Source organism: Lacerta agilis, chromosome 17 (genome assembly GCF_009819535.1).
Source record: "Lacerta agilis isolate rLacAgi1 chromosome 17, rLacAgi1.pri, whole genome shotgun sequence".
NCBI classification, from domain to species: Eukaryota; Metazoa; Chordata; class Lepidosauria; order Squamata; family Lacertidae; genus Lacerta; species Lacerta agilis.
The window spans coordinates 10302587-10322089 of NC_046328.1; the positions used below are offsets into that span (position 1 = coordinate 10302587).

Genomic DNA, 19503 nt, shown 5'->3' on the forward strand with positions numbered 1-19503 from the left:
AAAACGGAAGGAATCTCTGGACTGACACCTGACGAGCCCGTCCTAACCCGTACGTGCACCAAAACCGTGCTGAACTCTCTGGGCCTTCTTCTTAGCAGATGTATTTAGAATCACAGCATTAGACAGAAATAGGTCAGAACTGGGTGCCTCTGCCTTTTTTCAGGTTAATGCTAATCTGCAGATGCAGACTTCCAGGAAGATTTGAATAATTTACTGTCGTCTCTGGGCCATTCAGGCTATTTTAAATGCAAACTTCAAAGAAGAAAGGGGGGGAATCTGGGGCTATCATAAGCCTATTAATATGAAATGTATCTCCCCATCCCAGAGGAGTCTTGTGTCTGGATATAACAAGCTACTGTTTGCAGCTTGTGTGCGCACGGATCCATCATACATCTTAACCTAATGATATGTATCCCCCAAATGCATTCAGTTTTCAACCTCTATCCCTACAGCTACTGCAGCTTGGCAATAAAAGCTTCAGAATTACCCAACCCCCACATAAAAATAGGGTTGCATCCAACTAAGTGCTACACAGAGTAGACCTATGCACCAAAATTAGTCATGTGCATCCGTTTCAATGGGTCTGCTTTGCATGGGACTAGTTTCTCTTATGCTTCTCTTACTTCTGAGTAGGCATGCATAGGATTGCAGAGTTATTTTAGGAACAGAACAGAATACAAACGATAAACAGATAACAAAAGCAGCTTACCAAAAAGGGAAAACAAAACAGTAGAATAATAGCTCCATCAAAACAACAATCAAAACACAGCAGTACTGAAACTCCAGGAAAAGACCCACACTATAATGAATTGAATTACTAAATGCTAATCACTAATTAAATTCTATCTTGAATGAAAATATTTTATCATCCATCGAAAGGCACAGAGGGAGCCTAACAAATTTGCCCCAAAAGGAGTTTCTTCATTGTGGTGCCAGCACAGAAAAGGCTCTATCTCATGCCCCGTACTCCCTGCCAGATCTCACATATGGACAATATAGAGATTCAGGGCCTGTAAGGCTGATTTCAAAGCCTGAGCAGATTCACACAGAAGCAGGTAGCTTCTGAGATAATCCAGTCCTAAACCATTTAGGGTTTCAAAGGCCAATTGTCATCACGTTAAATTGAGCCTGGAAACAAACAGATTACCAAAGCAGATGAAGTAAAATTGGAATTATATGCTCTAATAATCTCCAAGCACCAGTTAATCTTCTTTTGCAGTGGGCCCTGGGGCCATGAATGCTTCTAACACAATGTATTTGTCACAACATAAGGTGCCACAAGACTTTCCACTGTTGTTGCTGTAAGTGCAAAACTATTCCAAAGAATTGGGAAGGGAGAAATTTCTTGCTGATGTCATGGAAAGTCAGCCAATCAGCATCACGAGCTGCCAACCAGCTTTGGCTGCAGACTTTCAGAATTGTTATGTTTCAGAGCTTTGCCCTGGAGACAAGGAGTCTTTCCCCTAAAATCATGGCGTTTGCTTTCCACTGGGCAGCTTAATATTATGCAAAGGATCAGGTGGTTGCCAGTGCCAGCAAAAGGGAAGAACCCACCCCCTTGCCTGCTGTGACATTGTAGCCTAATTACACACCCTGTCTTTGAACACTAAACACTATCAATACTGGTGCTCCAATATGCTGAGGCACACCACTGTTGTTTTTCACTGTCCCATTTTAAAACTGTAACAATTTTAACCACCTCACCGTCTCAGAGCAGGCCCACTGAAATTAATGGGCAAGGCTAACTCATTGTCTAATTTCCATGTGCTGTTCTATGAGCCTGATCAGCTGAAACACTTGGACCAAGTTCATGCTCTGGTACTAAATTAGCTCCATATATTTTGTTGGCACGTATACCCATGTGAAGTCTGCAGGCATGAGCCGTCCAGCCCCAGGCTGTGGTCCTGTGCGCAGTTACAGGGAAGCAAGGGCAGGCTCACACAGTCTCCAGAACCATACATGCACTCGGGCAGCGGATCTGTGCATGCACAGCCACTCATACATACATACCACATACATGAAGGAACATGTTACAGGTAGGTAGCCGTGTTGGTCTGCCATAGTCAAAACAAAATAAAAAATAAAAATAAATTCCTTCCAGTAGCACCTTAGAGACCAACTAAGTTTGTTCTTGGTATGAGCTTTCGTATGCATGCACACTTCTTCAGATACATGGATGATGGAACATGTGATGCAGCTGTACACATGTACCTCTCCAACTGCACCTCCCCAGATTTCTATGATTCCTCCACCCTTATTCTCTCGGAAGGGCCAGAGGATGCCACACATTTTGGTGCGCACTGAGTAGATTGCATTCGTTTTGCTAGACATTGCACTGTTTCCAAATTGGAGGTGGCACAAAACTGGTCCACATGTTCTGTTGAAATTTCACTTGTTAGTTCATCATTCCAGTAATAAATATCCCTGCACCTTTCCATGAACATAAGAATGATGTGCCGGAATGCTTCTGGGTCTCAAAATTGTAGTTTGAGAAATGGTCTCCACTGCGTGGACCTTTTAGCAAAACCCCAGGCAGACAGAACCACGGGGCTAGTTGGCTTCAGAAGACGAAGAGTAATGACAAAACAAACAAACAAACACACCCACAGGTGCCATGAAACATTTCCTGATCCAGAATGCTCATAGAGCGATGTGCTTATCTGGGTGCAAAATCCTGTACCATTCCCATGAAACAGTTTTTTTTTGGGGGGGGTTGTCTGCAGTTTAGACTTAGAACCTTTGCAGCCTTTTTTGTTTCTTCTTTAGAATCCTTTAGCAGTTCCTGCCCCTCCCTTCATCTAAGAAACCAAAACAGTTGGGAGAATAATGAAAGAAGGATGAGAGAATAAAACTTAAAAAGGCACTGAAGGTTTAAACCAGACATGGTGTTGAATACATCTTTGCATCTGATCTGCAGGTTTAGTCAAATGCAAAATCAATCAGTTGGAGGCTGGGGGCAGAATATGACGCATTTATAATGGGATTAAGAGAAGAGCTGAGGGGGAAATTCAACTTCCTCTTGTGATGTGGCCATGGGGGGGGGGAACCTTCTTAGCAACTCCTTATACTGAGTCAGATCATTGGCTCATCTAGCTCAGTATTGTCTACACTGACTGGTCACGGCATTGCAGGATTATAAACAGGGCTCTGTCACAGTCCTAACCTAAGATGCTGGGGCCTGAACCTGGGATCTTTTGCACGCAGAGCATATGTTCCACCACTGAGGTATGGCCCTCCTCACAGCATGCACGCACTTTGGGAGGAAATCCCACCGTTGGCATCAATGGTAACTTCCCTTCCAATGCAACCAGGCAGAGGGCCTTCTCGGTAGTGGCGCCTGCCCTGTGGAACGCCCTCCCATCAGATGACAATGCAATAAATAACTATCTTACCTTTAAAAGACATCTGAAGGCAGCCCTGTTTAGGGAAGTTTTTAATGCCGTATTGTGTTTTTAATATTCGGTCGGGAGCCGTCCAGAGTGGCTGGGGAAACCCAGCCAGATGGGCAGGATATAACAAATTATTATTATTATTATTATTATTATTATTATTATTATTATTATTGATTTTCCTTGGGTGACAGCAGAGGAGGAAAGGATTAACTTCACCATTCCCCGCCTGCGTGGATCCCATTCGTTATCAGTGGTTGATGGAAGCATGCCCCAGAGAAGGATCCACATCTTTTATCAAAACCACCCTGCAGAGAGGAAGCCAGTGGTGGCTGTCACCAGCTGTGCGAATTTGCAGGGCGCCAGTGCCAGCTGAAGGGCTCTGGACTGAGAGGGCCTAAATATGCTGAAACAGAAACACTCAAGTTTTTGAAAGCAGAGCTGTTTCGAGAGTCAGCTTAACATGACTTGGCTGCATGGTCCGCTGAAGTTGTGTATGTTTGTATTTATTGCCATGTTTAGTTAATTTGATGTGCGTGATTAATTGCAGCAATGCCAGGAGGGGGCAAGAATAAGATGAGGATTGTTGGCGCTGCAGTTGAGATCGTAGCTTAGTGGTAGAGACAGTGCCAGGTTCAATTCTAGGCAACTCCAGCTTGAAAAAGATTTGGCAAGATCAGCCAATGGGCGAGACTCTTTACTTGAGACCCTTGGAGGGCCGCTGACAGGGCAGTACTAGATGAACAAATACAAGGCATAAGGCATATTTCCATCTGCTGGGGAAACTAGGGCTAACTTTTCCACTCAATGGCTGTTCGTCCATTAGGGCAAATGGGGTACTGCCTCACCAACCTCAACCTGCCCTCAGCCAATCCCTACCTGCCTCCCTCCTTCCTTACAGCCAATCCAGGGATTGCACTGACTGTCACCTTCTTCTGCCCTAGTCTAACTGTTGCCCTTGTAAAACACAATAGGGAGGATAGGTACAAAACTAGAATAAGTTGGCTCTGCTTATCATTTGCTCTGGCGCCACCTACTGTTGGCCTCCCTGCCTTCTACCCTACCAGTTTGATTGGCACCTGACATCACTGTTTCAGTTATTATTTGTTGACTCCCTTGCCTCGTAGCTGGTGGTTGTGCTGCAAGGGAAAACCTTCAGATTTCCCTGCACAGAACAAATATAAACTTAATGGAGGCTATTTTTAATCGGTAAATGGGACAGGATTTACCTCCTCCCTACTCAGCACTGTAGTCATGATCTCATTCAGGTCTCCTGCAAATGGTCTCTAGTGTCACCTCTCATTTATACACCTGGATGTAGAGGTTAAACTTTTTTAAAATCCTTACCCCTTCACTTAGGGATACTCATAAAATAAATCATTTGAATAATAAAAAAGAAAGGTTTAAGGCAATCACGTTAAGCATCAGGTCCCTAAATGCAATGCTTTTACAACTTTTCTCTAAAAACGTGCAAATCCAATAGTGCCTGTGATTGACAACTCTGGGGTGGCAGGACAAGAAACACTTTCTAATTCAGAGAATGAACATCTTGAATCTTTGTAAACAAGTCGCTTGAGGATTTTTGTATCCAAATTCCCATTCATATGAGCTCTAGCCAGAGTGAGCACCAGCACTAGAATATACCTGACTTGTCTCTAAATATTTAGCATTCACTGATCATCAGGCAAGCAATAAAACTTATCTCCTACAGGCATGTGCCTGGCTGACAATCACACACTATCAGTTATGCACACAATCATTTGCACACACAGCAAATTTCAACGGATCATATAATACCTTGCATTGAGATTATACACATTGCACCTGTGCAAGACAATACACAGTATTACAGCCCATCTCCAGTAGCACAAAAGAGGAGGGAGGAAGATGGCTGTTTACATTAATAGGTTACCATCTGAATATTTGATTCTCTCTCTCTTTGAGCAAGACAGGGTTTTTTCTTTTTTAAAAAAAACCTACCTAAAATTGTCCAAGGAAGAATGAAAGTTCCTTACTTGTTTAACGGTTCTAGGACATGGAAAGACAGGTGCAGTTGTTTACACAGAATCTCCTACACGACCACAAATGGCAACAGGGTAACTAAAAAACCGCCCCTTTCCTTATTTTGCCCATGTAGACCAGTCTCCAAGACGGTTGCTGAATACTCAAATGACTACTGGGATTCCACTGGCCTCCTTCAGTTGAAGAGGGATACAATCAACATCACTTGGGAGTTCTTCCTCACGTGTTTGCTCACCAATGCAGAGATCCATACATGGTCACACGTGCGCATGACCTTCAATGTACGTGTGAGCTTCCCCATTCATTCCAATGAAAGAAGCAGATCTGTCCTCATGCACATGAGGACAGGCACAAGGAATCTGCATTCTCCCCGGAAATGAATCAGAAGTTATTGTAGGCAAGGAACAAGCCAACCCTGAAACAACCCTGCTGATTGGGGGCAATGGTCTGCTACATACCCAACTTCTCCAAACAATTGAACAGTTTGATCACTTGAGAGGCCAGACCCCCTACCCAAATATAGAAAACCCTTGTTGGGCCCTGCCACTCCTTTGTATTCTTTTCTGTCAACCCTGGAGAGTTTAAGAGAAAACACTAAGCCCACATGAAATTGTTTTTAGACCACAGCACGACAATGTCCACATGACAAGGCTTGGTGGACAGAGACAAACGCACAATAGCTTTCCCATTCTCTTCCACACAAAAAAACAAAACAAAAAAACCCTCTGAATTGTGGTGCCATACCACAATTAGATGTTAAATTAGTTCCCAGTTGTCTGTTCAGGGTAGTTTCCAATGAGCTGTACAATGTCTGATTCCTTCAAGAATAAGGCTGCAGCTGGTTTTTGGCCAGGAAAAAAAAAGATTGTGTGTATGTATTTTTTTTTAATAAAAACAACACAAAATAATACAGAAAGGTCACCATCAGCTGCTGCTCCTACTTTTCATCTTGTTGGCATTATTGTGTGTCTCTTCACAGTGCACCTAGCTTCATGGCTGGGTTTGCGGATGGCTCTTTATATTACGAATTTCTTTTTATACTGAAATTTCGTAGGTTGTTCCACCCACTCCAGACACTTTCTTAACATTTGAGTGTCTAGCAGGACTCATGGGGGCCCCCTGGGAGCTAGACGTTGAACCTAGTCGACACTCTACTCTGGAAATTCCTTTTGGCTGTCCATTAATTTTACTGTGAGGGGTCTTCAGCTGGATGTCTTCCCTGTGTTGGAAGAAAGACAGTGGGATTGGGAGTTAGTAGACAGAAAGCAACAATAGCCAAAGCTCAACATAAACATCCAAGAGGTTGCTTATACTCTGGTTCTGCAAAGAACACCCAGAGAACACATTCGTAAGAGCCACTTGCTTGGGAGACAGAAAGACCTAATTTGAACCATTGTTGAAGTATAGTAACTGAGTTTTGTTTAGGAAGACAGCTTTTTTCCCTATGGCAGGGATGGGGAATCTGTGGCCTGCTAGATGCTGGACTACAACTCCCATCATCCCTGAACACTGGCCATGCTGGCTGGGGATGATGGGAGGTGCAGTACAATGACGTCTGGAGGGCCACAAGTTCCCCATCTTTGTGATATGGAATTAGCTCAGAAGAAAATGGTTCCATGCGTTTATGGTGGAAAAAAGCATGCTGCGCACAGCACTGATTGGCTGAATATCAGTGATGTCAATAACCCACATACCTAAACAAAATAAAAAATAAAAAAATCCAGTAGCACCTTAGAGACCAACTAAGTTTGTTCTTGGTATGAGCTTTTGTGTGCATGCACACTTCTTCAGATACACTTCTTCAGATACCTAAAGCAGTTTATTACTCAATGCTTTTTAAAAACTTTTTTTTTTAAACTGGTTTAAGAAGAGAGGGAAGAATGGGCATACATTTAATTTAACAGATATGTGCCATTTTATTTATTTTTCAAAATTGGGCAACTCGGTTGAAGTATGGCATAAGGCAGTTTAATGAACTGCACTTGATTTGCTGACTGTCAAAGGTGGTGAGGAAGCCGGACTTCAGCTTCAGGAGAAATACACAAACATACCAAATCCTGCCACTTTAATTTCTTAATGTTATCTGCCTGACCTCCAAGGAGCTCAAGACAGCATATGTGAGGCTGTCCCACTTTATCCTCACAATAGCCCTGAGAGGTATGACCCAATGCCACCTAGTAATCTTCATGGCTGAGTAAATCTTTCAACCCATGTTCACCTTCTCCACGTCCACTAAGACAGGCTCTAACATGCTACTTGAGAATGAAATGCTTCAGAAATGCCAGGTCCACCACTCGTAAGTGTGAGGAGGGGAAGATGTCATACACCTATCAGGAAAACCTAAATGTCATTCTACTCCAATGCAAACATGGCAAAATGCAGTTGTTGTTGTTGTTGTTATAAAAAAAACTGCACATTCCCACACGTCATTCAAATTAACCTGCTACATTTCCCAGGAACTATCCCAGGAATTGTCATACCAATTTTAAAACGAGCTGCTGCCTGCACTGCATATCTTTAGGCAAAGAAATCCCACCACATTAGCTCATATAGGGGTAGAATTAGGTCCGGCAGATATCCTAGATCCAGGTCACAATATATTTATAATGGGGTGTGTGTGATTTTTTTAAATAATAAAAAAACTGTATCTGTTTTTAATTCATATTGTGAGCTGCCTTAGGCCCTGCACTAGGAGAAAGGCAGATTAATTAATTAATAATTAATTAATTAATGGTTAACACTCCAATCCTATATGCAGCACCTCTATGCAGACATCAGGAGTGCCACAGGTGGTGTCTTTAATCCCTGGTTTCACCAGCAATCCAGACACAGAGTCAGAGGCACCAGCTAAAGAGTTCAGGGCTGTGAGCTGACTGCTGGAGATCAGAAATCTACTGTGCTTCAGGCTGTCAGACAGGAGCTCCCAGAAGAACTTCTCAGACCAGCAGGGCCCATAGGATCAGAGCCTGCAGCCAGATGCCTCCCCCTGCATGCTGCTGGGCCAGCAATGCAAGGAGGGCACCAGGAGGGAGGCTATAGAACAGATCACATGATTGGCCCTTGAAAGCTATTACGTTCTCCAGCAGGGGGCAGAGCTTGGGAACAGCATCTCCCAAGGAGTCAGCCTGATCCCCAACCCTTGTTGGAGCACGTTGCTCATTTGGAGCTATCCATGGTCCTGCAACCTCAGATGGGTTGTGGCTCTTTCTCCATGAGATGTTACAAAAGGCCCTTAATTATTGCTCAGTGCCTTCCTTAGAAGCTTCAGAGGATTGAGAATTTATTTATTTTCATTTAAAAAGGGGGAGGGAAACACTTCTGCTTTTAAAATCTACCCAACTACAGAAATAGCTTTAAAAAGATGGACAAAGATTTAATCATTTAGTTATTTCTGTACTCCTTTTGACTCCCTAGAAAAGACCCTGATGTTGGGAAAGATTGAGGGCACAAGGAGAAGGGGACGACAGAGGACGAGATGGTTGGATAGTGTTCTCGAAGCTACCAGCATGAGTCTGACCAAACTGCGGGAGGCAGTGGAAGACAGGAGTGCCTGGCGTGCTGGTCCATGGGGTCACAAAGAGTCGGACTCAACTAAACAACAACAAGTATTCTTTTTTCAAGATGTTTCTATACTTTGCTAGATTTTAAGAATATCTGTGGTGTGTGGTGTGAGAGAGAGAGAGAGAGAGAGAGAGAGAGAGAGAGGGGAGAGAGAGAGAGAGAGAGAGAGTTGTCAAGCTCAATGAGTTTAGCTTTTTTTTTTTTTACTCTGAAAGGCACTGAGCTATAATAACAAGTCTTTCATCAGTGAGCACCAAAGCACTCTTTGTTCATTTGAAGTGCTTCTTCCCCCTTTTTCTTGCAACAACAGTGATATGAAAGCCTATCCGTACCTTGGAGTCCCCATAGGCTGTGCCTCTGTTATCTCCATGGTGTTAACGAATGAGACAGCTTTTGGGCCTCCATAAGAGGGTGACCTGGGAATCCCCCCGGGGGATGATGGGACTTGGTGGCTGGGTGACTTATAGGAGCCATTGCTCATCCTGCCCTGCAGTGCCTGATGGGCCTGGACATTGTTATTGGCTAGGTCAGCTTGGAGGGAAGGAGTGGAAGTCCTTGACGTTCTGGTCATCGCACTTGAGAGCGAAGAAACGGATGCCTGCAGCACAGGATTCCTCACACTAAAGCTGTTGCCGGTCATCAGGTTGTCCCTAGAGCCATACCTCATGACTATGCTACGGGGGTCTTCTGACAGCATGCTGACTTGCTGAAGGCTGTAGGAGCTAGGGGTGTCGTACACACCAGAGTCTGCAAACACCGAGTCTGGGTGAGAGAGGAGGAGCTTCTCCCTCTCTTCCATTTCTTTCCTCTCCTGAATGGATGCCATGATCGTTTTCGATAGGTTGTCGTAGCGCACTGGTGAGGGGTCACGTGGGTGCAGGGCCGAGCTGCCCAGCACAGGGCTGAAGCTCTGTGGGGGCATGCGCTGAAGCTCCCTGCCCCTCAGGTGGCACATTTTGGCAGACAAATACGGTGAGTGGTACCCAACGGAGCCCACGGCGGGATGAGCTATGCACCTCCTCCCTGAGGGGGACATGGGGTTGAGCAAGCTGTCGTACGACAAGCTCCCATTCCTGTTTGAGAGAGAGTTGGGGGAAAAGATGCTTTTGTAAGGTGTGGAGGTGGCCCCTTCTGACTTCATGGCATGCAGGGGCATTTTGTCTGTTCCTCTCCTGCTAGCAGATTTCAGACTCAAAGACCTCGAGTTGACGGCAAAGGAATCGATCTGCAGTGGGGAAGACTGGTAAGTCTTGTGAAGGGAACTCTTCCGGTAGTTTGGGATATCCAGGCTGGGCTCCGACTGGTAATCGAGGCTGCTGTCATTCTCCTCCATCACAGATCCTGGCTTGTGTCCTTCCTGAATGGAGATCTGATGGAAAAGTAAATATGAAGAGGGAGGGGAGGGAGGTCAGGAGCAGGAAAATGTCAGCAGTTGTTCCCACATCTCAAGCTATGACAGATCTCTTTTGCCACCAATGTACAGTTCTCCTAATCTCAACTACTGAGTAAAGGTTTTGTAGCAGGGATGATGGGTTCATGACCCTCTAGATCAGGGGTTGTCAACCTGATCCCTACCACCCACTAGTGGGCATTTCAGGATTCTAGGTGGGATGTAGGGGTTCTACGGCACAAGCTGAATCCTCCTTCCATCAGGCACTGGTGGGCGGTAAGGAAATTTTACCATCAAGAAAGATGCATTTGTGGGCGGTAGGTATAACAAGGTTGACTACCCCTGCTCTATATATTCCTAGCCTCCCATCATCCTTGACCATTGGCCATGATAAACGACTGATGGGTTGATGGAATTTATATGCTGCTTTTCATTCAAATAAATCCCAAAGTGGCCGACAAACAAACAATAGCAGTAACATAACAAGAGCACCACAAATTCAGCATAAATCATATAAAATAATTTAAAAAATCACCAATGAAACAATTGCAATCTGTAAAACACTGTTAGCAAAGCAGCAACTAAAAAAAAAAAGATCAGCGTCATAATTATAGCAAAAGTCAGTATTATACAGGCAGCGCCCTGTTTAATCGCGTTCAATATACACACGACTGTGCGTACGCGTATTGCGCCGGAAGTGACCCAGAAACATCACAAAGACGTCACTGAAACATCACTAAAAGGGCAGGACAGAGGCGGGGCATTTGCAGGCTTTTTCAATGGGTTTCAATTATACGCGATTTCACCAATGCATGCAGTGCCTCGGAACGTAGCTCCCGAACAAACGGGGGGCTGCCTGTATGATTAACAAATCAATACGGCATTTATGATCTATAAAACAACAATATTCACAACATTAACAGAGCAGCAACTTAAAAAATAAGCTGAGCACTGTTAAGTTCATACATACACTCTCCACATGACTCAAAGACTCATAACCTTTCACTCTATTCCGTTCAGTCCTTGGTGGAGATGGTGGGGCCCTCAGGCCTATTGGGGCCGATGGGATTTGAAGTCCCAAAACCTGTTTCCCAATCCCATAGGCTGCTAAATTTGTCTAACCCCTCTAAGAACATAAGCGCAGTCCTGCTGGATCAGGCCAAAGCTCCCCTGCCCCCCAGTCCAGCATCCTAGTCTCACAATGGCCCACTAGATGCTTGTGAGAAGCAGGACCAGAGTCAAACAGCACCTCGCCCCACTTGTAACCTGCATCATCTCTCCTGTTTTGTGCCGGCCTTTGTGCACCGTTACTCCTTTGTATCATTTATCCCACTGCTTCTACAGGAAGGGCAAGAAAGTATGTGGGGCAATGAGCAACCCCCACCCCCCGTGACCACTGGGAATCTGATACAGCTATACCTCTGACTCTTGCGATTTCTCCATGCCTTTGCCACCAGAGGGGCTTTCAAGGGGTAGATAAGAACATAAGAAGAGCCAGCTGGATCAGGCCAATGGTCCGCCTGGTCCAGCATCCTGGGCACACAAGCGTCCAATCAGATGTGAGAAGCACAGAAGCAGGACCTAAGCCCAACAGTACTCTGCCCATGAACAAGCGGTATTCAGAGGCATACTGCTTCCAACAGCAGAGGTGGGACATGGCCATCGTGCTGAATAAAGGTAAAGGGTAAAGGGACCCCTGACCATTAGGTCCAGTCGTGTCCGACTCTGGGGTTGCGGCGCTCATCTCGCATTACTGGCCGAAGTAGCCGGTGTACAGCTTCCGGGTCATGTGGCCAGCATGACAAAGCTGCTTCTGGCGAACCAGAGCAGCGCACGGAAATGCCGTTTACCTTCCCGCTGGAGCGGTACCTATTTATCTACTTTCACTTTTGACGTGCTTTCGAACTGCTAGGTGGGCAGGAGCTGGGACCAAGCAATGGGAGCTCACCCCATCGCGGGGATTCAAACCGCCGACCTTCTGATCAGTGGTTTAACCCACAGCTGAATATTCTGTGCTAAAAGCGGTAATTCTGTGCTTGCTTGCTTTTCTTGCCCAGGACTGCAATATACGGAAAGTTGTAAGAACACAAAAAAGAGCCTTGTTGGATTGGACAAACGTTCAGCACTGCTTCTGTGGCACATCAACATGGAAGCTCCACATAGTATACACAATCCTGCTTTTTACCAAGATTCTGCTCAATCTATTCAGTTCCAGGCTACAAGTTCAGCACTAGCTGAAGCACACATGAAGCAATAGTGGAGGAAAGCAGCAAGCCATTTGTCAAGATAATAAGGTGAAGCGGTTGAGATAATAAGCTTTTCAGCCAAGGCTAACTCAGTGCTGTAATCTTGCACCGCAAGGCTCCCTTTCAAAAGCTCTCCCTCCATCAGCCAGCAGACGAGTCCCCTTAGAGAGACTGATGAGTCATTACACTGAACTCCAATCCCCCCAAAAAACAAAAGCCCTGCATGTTTCTTAAAACCAAGTTCTCGCTCGGTGTCTCTGCCTCGGTTTTAAAGTTAAAAAAGGACAATGGTATAACGGAGGGATTGCTTTATGCGAGGAGAATAAACTTCAGCTCATAGAGAGTAAACAATAAAATGGCCCGCACTGTAGCTAATTGGGAGGGACAAAAAGGTCCACTTCTGAAGTTCCCCCCTCTGGTTCTTCTTGCTAGAAAATGTAATAAAGACCATCTTGGCTGTGAGACCTGCAAGACTTCCTCCCTCCCTGGGAGGGCAGAGCCTGGATTGAATTGACTCCAGCTACAAAATCTGAAGAGAACAGAGATAATCTTGGCTGTCTCTTAGTGCAGACCCAGGTCATCGAGCCTGCACTTCCAGTCATCGCCTGCCATGAACCACCATTGGCAAGATTAGCAGCAACAGCAGCAGATATGTTTTTTGCTTAAGAAAATATTTTATTCTCTTGCTAATTATACTGTTTTAAATGTGCATTTTATAATTGACTTCTTTTAATTAAGTTTTCTTTTGAAATGTAAATACCTGTATATATATTTGTTAACTTTGCTGCGTTAAATGTGCATTCTGTCCTTGTCCTCCTTTTCTAAAGTTTTATTTGGAAATCTTTTAAGATAATGTTTTAGTTTCCTTTTAATTATCTTGCTTGGAATGTATACTTTATATTTTACTTTCTTCTGTAATGTTTTATACTGGATTGTTTGATTTGATGAATTAATGTAGTTTGTAAACTGCTTTGAGGTTCCACCTCCTTAAAAATATAAAGCAATATAGAAGTGAAATGAACAATAAAAATTTTCTGAGGTTCAAATTTGTTCTTCATGCAGTTTTTTCCTGCATAATTGCTGATTTTGGAAAGACTTTTTGATTATAATACCACAATAATCCTGTGCTTCTTGGCCTGGAAGTAAGCACCACCGTATTCAAAAGGGTCTTATTCCCAGTTAAGTGTCCATAAGACTGCAAACTACTGATAGGCTTACCTGTTCGGATGCTCCGTGGTAGTGTACTTTGGGATCGTTGCTGAAAGCTGGACGATACTTGTACATTGCAGGCGTGGGAGGGCTCATTAGTTTGGGTGAAAGGCTGCTCTCTGGTTGTGGGGAAGAGGAAAGAAAACTCCCTTACTCTCTTTCTTTCTACTAAGCCATGTTCTCTGGCTTCAACCCGCCCCCCTTTGGCTTTCTTCAGTTTTGATATATAAACAGACACCATATTATTCCACAAGGAAACTCAAGTTTAAAAGACAGAACAGAGGCTCTATTTTGAAGTAGAGGGTCATCAGCCTCCTTACTCCATGACCTACAAGGCAAGAAGACAAGGCTTTACGTGGCTCCTCGGGCTCCTGGCTTGGACAGCTTCCCTCCCACCAAAGGACTCCCCACTCCCAACATGCCATAGGAGCCAGTACCTGCAGCTTCAGGTAATGACCCATTAAATCCTATCCTCAGAGGGAGAGGGGTTAACAGCAGGCCCAGACCTGTCAGCCTTCATAAGGTCTCAGCATGCTGCTGCTGAGACAACAGCTTTCCTTGAGTGAGCTCCAGCCAGCCCTTGCCATAGTGATCTGTCCAGGGTCCTGAAAGACTGTGCTTTGCTTGCCTGCTGCAATCCTTTCTAACCTATCTTGACTCTGCCCTGGCAGATAGGATTCTGCTCTTCTAGATGTATTCTTCTAGTAAGTTCCACCACTTCAATCTAGCTTCCCCTGGGAAGGTAAACTGGGACAGTCACAGATAAAACAATAATTTGTTCATGTTGATGTGCAAGTATATGAAAGAAGCACATGTGTAGTAGCACTGGATAAACAATATGTGTTCCCCTGGATAATTTACACTGAGCATACAAAACTGCCACTGAGCTACAGCCCCTTTGTGTTACAATGTGCAAAAGGATTTGGTGGTGGTGATAAAATGTCTGGCAGAGGCTGGCATAGGTGCTCTAATGGCACAGAGCAGGTGGAGCAGGCAAGAGTCTTTGGTTGCCATTGGCTGATTTGTTTGGCTCTTCAGAGGGACAATGCAGTCAAAAAGGTCATAAGATGAGGAGAAGTGGGGGGGGCGGTCCTAGGAAATGAATCAGGGGCCTGAGGAAAGTTAGGGAAAGCTGTGAAAACAGAATATTCTGTGATTCAATTTATACCCTACTTTTCTACAGACAGACACCCAAGACCCAACTACCTTCATAAAGAGAAAATACCAGGACAAAAAACTCCAAATATATCAGCATTGGAAGATACAGCAACCAAGACCAAAGGAGAACATGGGTCCCCATTTACCTTTATTATTTGTACAAGCAAAGAAGTAATTTTGGCTGGTTCAGTTTGGCCAAACAGGGATTTGGATGGTGTTGGCATAGGGATAGCTACAATTAAAGATCCCCGTCTTTCTTTGCATCTTGTTACTCTATAAATGAAAGAGGGGGTGGCCCAGAGGAACGGCAAAGGGATATCAGAGAACGCCAGCTGGAGAACGAGAAACTGCTGAAATGCAGGGTGGTGTTCAACAAAGTTTTACTCAGAGTAGACCTGCTGAATTTAATGAGCCTAACTTTGTTGCAGTGATTTATGCCAGCAGGTCTACTCTGAGTAAAAATTAGCTGAATAACACCCGCAGAATCACATCTTGAGTTGAACAGTGTAGGTTACCAAGCAAGAACACGGGTATCTTGCTTCACACTGTCTACACTGCCTGGCAGTGACTCCACACAGGTCTTTCCAAACATTCCCTGTAGACAGCAGGCAACTGAACTTGGGACCATTTGCTGACAAAGTGTGTGCTCTTCCACTGAGAGGTGGCCCTTCCCTGTAAAGTGGGAGGTAGCTAACCTGGGTCTCCAAGATGCTGGAATCTAACTCACTTCGGCATTGATGTCAATGAGCATGGTCAGCGGTCAGGGATAACGAAAGCTGGGAGTCTAACAACATCTGGAGGGCTACAGGCTAGTTACCAAGTCTAACGCCTGCCAAGTGGGGATTCCACCCCCCCCCCATATTATAACATCTCTCTGAAGCTCTCTTATACCAAGCCAAACATTGATTGAGCGAGCCCCAATCTACTCCTAATAGCAGTAGCTCTCTAAGGCTCAGGGGATAAAGGTGTTTCTCACCACCTGCTATGAGATCTTCTTAACCAGAGAGGATTGAGATTAAACCTAGGACCCTGTGCACACAAAACATGTGCTTGGCCGCATAGCTATGCCCCCTCTGCCAGCTGAAGTGTTTTCTGGATCACAGCTACCAACTCAACCTATGTTCACATTCTAGCAGAAAGGACAGTTTCAAGAGACCAGAGATATTTTCTCTGGTTTTAAAAGTACGAAGCACAGAACAGGGCACTGTACCTTCGCTGCTCCCCAGCTCACTGTACTTGCTGGAATCTCCTTTGGGGGGTAGAGGAGGCTGAATATCCATGGTTTTATCTTCCAGCCCTTCCAGGCTAACTTTAGACTGAAAATAACCACAGAGCAAATGAATGCATACCATACCAGAGAGTGCAGCATAGAGTCGTGCAATCTCTTCAAGTAAGGAGGTCCGATTCCGAACCATGCCGTTTGCAGGCACTTGGCAATGCTTCGTCTATTACTTCTCCCAATTGTCAGGGTGCAAATGAAAACACTTAAGTCAGTCCATGAGCTAATGCCTGGATTTCTCCTAGATTTGGTTCATAAGTGCACGGAGCCGCCAGAATACATATCCCTGAATTACTAGGCTGTGTAACACATTACTGGTTTAAAAGCAAGCTAGGTGGTTTGTCTTTCTCAATTCTGAGCAAAATTGGTTTTGTGTCGGGGGGGGGGGGTGGACTTCAGCATGCAGCATTTCATAAGGAACAGCAAAATAGATACAGGGTAGATAGAGATTCTTTTCAAACTTGCAGTGGAGTTCACGGGATGCAGAATAAACCGGAGTGCGTACACAGTCCTAGAATCTTTTGATCACATTTCCATCTGTTTTCCTACTAGCTTTGAGAGGTAGTAGCAACATGCTTAGTAAACAAACTAATGAATGAGATTATATTTATCACACACACACACACACACACACACACACACAAGCGTTTTTACTTCAAGTAATTCGCCGGAAATGATTATTTCCCTCCGAATGCACACGGCATCGCTAGTACCTGTTAGAATTCCAGCTCAATTCATAAACAGGCATTCAAAGGAAAACCCAGTCTTTAAAACCACTCTGATTGCAAATACAATTAAAGGGTTAGGTCCAAACTATTTTTTATTTTGGGTTGCATCCAGCTAAACGCCATTCCGATTAACTTAAATAAATGGGCCTCAATGAACCATGTCTACCAGTTTCAAGTGTCTAGCACTTGGTTGTCAAACGGCTTGGCTCCCGAACAAATCGGCTCCCGAACGCCGCAAACCCAGAAGCAAGTGTTCCGGTTTGCGAACGTTTTTCGGAAGCCGAATGTCCAACGTCACTTCCGATTGAGTGCAGGAAGCTCCTGCAGCCAACTGAAAGCTGCGCCTTGGTTTTCAGATGGTTCCGGGAGTCGAATGGACTCCCGGAACGGATTAAGTTCAACAACCAAGGTACCACTGTATTTTACTAATCTCCATGAGGTCCCAGGGCGGGTTACAACAATATGAAATTACAGAAGAAGAGACGGAACAGGTACAATCATAGAACAAGGAAAACAATCCATCACTCGTGCCCCATTATTGCATCAATGAAATGTTGCAGAATATACCTGCCCCAAGCCTCCACCGATCTGGAGGGACCCCAAGTCTGTGATGCCATGAATGCTTTACCTTGCTCCGGTTGAGATTGGCTTGGATGCCATTGTCGCTTATTTTCACTGTGATTTGTCGCTCAGTTAAGTCTGGTCTCAGGAACGGTGGTTTCACACTTACGGGCTGTTTCTTCTTTGGCTCAACAATGTACCTGAGAAAGTATATAAGCAATTCTCCTTTGAAGACAAAGTCTTCTTGGCATGCATCAGCTTTCCCCAACCTGGTGCTCACATTCAGATGCTCTGGATTACAACTCTCATCAGGTTCTGCCTTAACAGATCTGTTTATGGGCTTTAGATAATTCATTACGTCTGCGAACTTTAAACTGCTTAGGGTTTTGTAACAATCAAGCAGCATACAAATGTTGTGAAATAAATACGACTGAAATTGGAGAAAATCATTCCAAAGGAGGGGCAGGGAAGCATATGCGTTTTAGTTGATTAATCCATTAAATCTGCGTACACTGGAAATTGGAGAAAATGCAATCATTCTAAAGAAGAAAAAAGTATATTGGTTTTTTTGTTGATTGATCTATTAAATATGCTTACAGTTGAAATTGGCAGGGGGCACACTCATTTTGAAGGAAGAAAGCATATGGTTTTAGTTGATTAATCCATTAAAACTGCATGCAATGGAAATTGGAGAAAAAGCAATCATTCTAAAGAGGGAGAAAGTATATAGGATATAATTTTGTTTTTTAGATTATGATGCCTGCCATGAGAAAGGCATGATCCTTGGAGAGGCATTCTCTCCTGCCTCTTCTAAGATGACACCTCCAGTGAAAAATGCAGGATTATTTATTTAATACAAGTATATTTTAGGAAAACCTTAAGAGGCATCATCTCCTATGTGAGAGAAGAGAGGGGGAATTTTTTGAGCCACTGATATGTTCCCTCCACCCACCACATGTGAATAAATCAAGGAGGTAGATTTGAAACAGGATGTCCAGGCCCAAAGCTGACTTTTGTACACACTAAACACAGTGGGGATTCACCCTTGGTCAGTAGCTAGTGTTTCATATGTCTCTTCTCCTAGCTTACCTGGGTGCCAGAGGGCTGCAGAGAACGTGTTCCACATTGCCGCAGCATCCTCGAGTGAAAGGATTTACTCCACCACGGAACTTACCCGTCACCTGGAATTATAACATTCAGGGCACTTTGAACAGGTACGTGAAGCATCGAAACCCTTTAGAAACCAACAACACATGGATCAACCTGTGCCCCATATCGTAAGACCTTAAGGATCCTGCTTGCTCAGAACAGAGATCCATCTAGCACAGCGTTCTCTTTCCAGCAATGGCCAACTCGGTGCTTCCAGAAATTCTATGTGCCAGAAATGACCGGCATTCCCCAAACTGGTTCCCCTTAGATGTTTGTTGGGACTCCATTTCCCATTAGCCCCAGCTAACATGAGCAGTGGTCATGGATGTTGGAAACTGTAGTCCCACCAACATCTAGAGGAAAATAAGTTGGGGAAGACTACAATGAACCTCTCCCAGCAGCCCACAGCAGTTCCTAGATGCCTTTAAAATAAAATTTAAATAGCAAAGCTCCTTGGGGAGCAAGGGAGTACTTACTTTCCTTTCCCCTGCCTGTCATTTCCCTGCCCTAAAGCCCGCGATCCCCTTTCCCATTTTAATAATAATATATAATAATATTTATTATTTATACCCCGCCCACCTGGCTGGGCTTCCCCAGCCACTCTGGGTGGCTTCCAACAAAATATTAAAATACAGTAATCCATCAAACATTAAAAGCTTCCTTAAACAGGGCTGCTGTCAGATGTCTTCTAAAAGTCTGGTAGTTGTTGTTCTCTTTGACATCTGGTGGGAGGGCATTCCACAGGACGGGTGCCACTACTGAGAAGGCCCTCTGCCTGGTTCCCTGTAACCTCACTTCTCGCAGCGAGGGA

The 19503-nt window shown here is 44.5% G+C and overlaps 1 protein-coding gene across 1 annotated transcript in view; it reads right to left on the reverse strand.

Annotated features, from left to right (window-relative positions):
- Positions 1-6276: 6276 nt before the first annotated feature.
- Positions 6277-19503, reverse strand: part of ZDHHC8 (zinc finger DHHC-type palmitoyltransferase 8) — a 130818-nt gene continuing 117591 nt past the window's right edge. The window contains exons 6-11 of the mRNA XM_033136362.1: positions 18633-18724; positions 17611-17743; positions 16186-16291; positions 13827-13936; positions 9305-10341; positions 6277-6630 (exon numbers count right to left, since the gene is read on the reverse strand). Of these exons, the coding sequence (XP_032992253.1) occupies positions 6447-6630; positions 9305-10341; positions 13827-13936; positions 16186-16291; positions 17611-17743; positions 18633-18724 (1662 nt within the window). The 3' untranslated portion in view covers positions 6277-6446. The remainder of the gene's footprint in view (positions 6631-9304; positions 10342-13826; positions 13937-16185; positions 16292-17610; positions 17744-18632; positions 18725-19503) is intronic.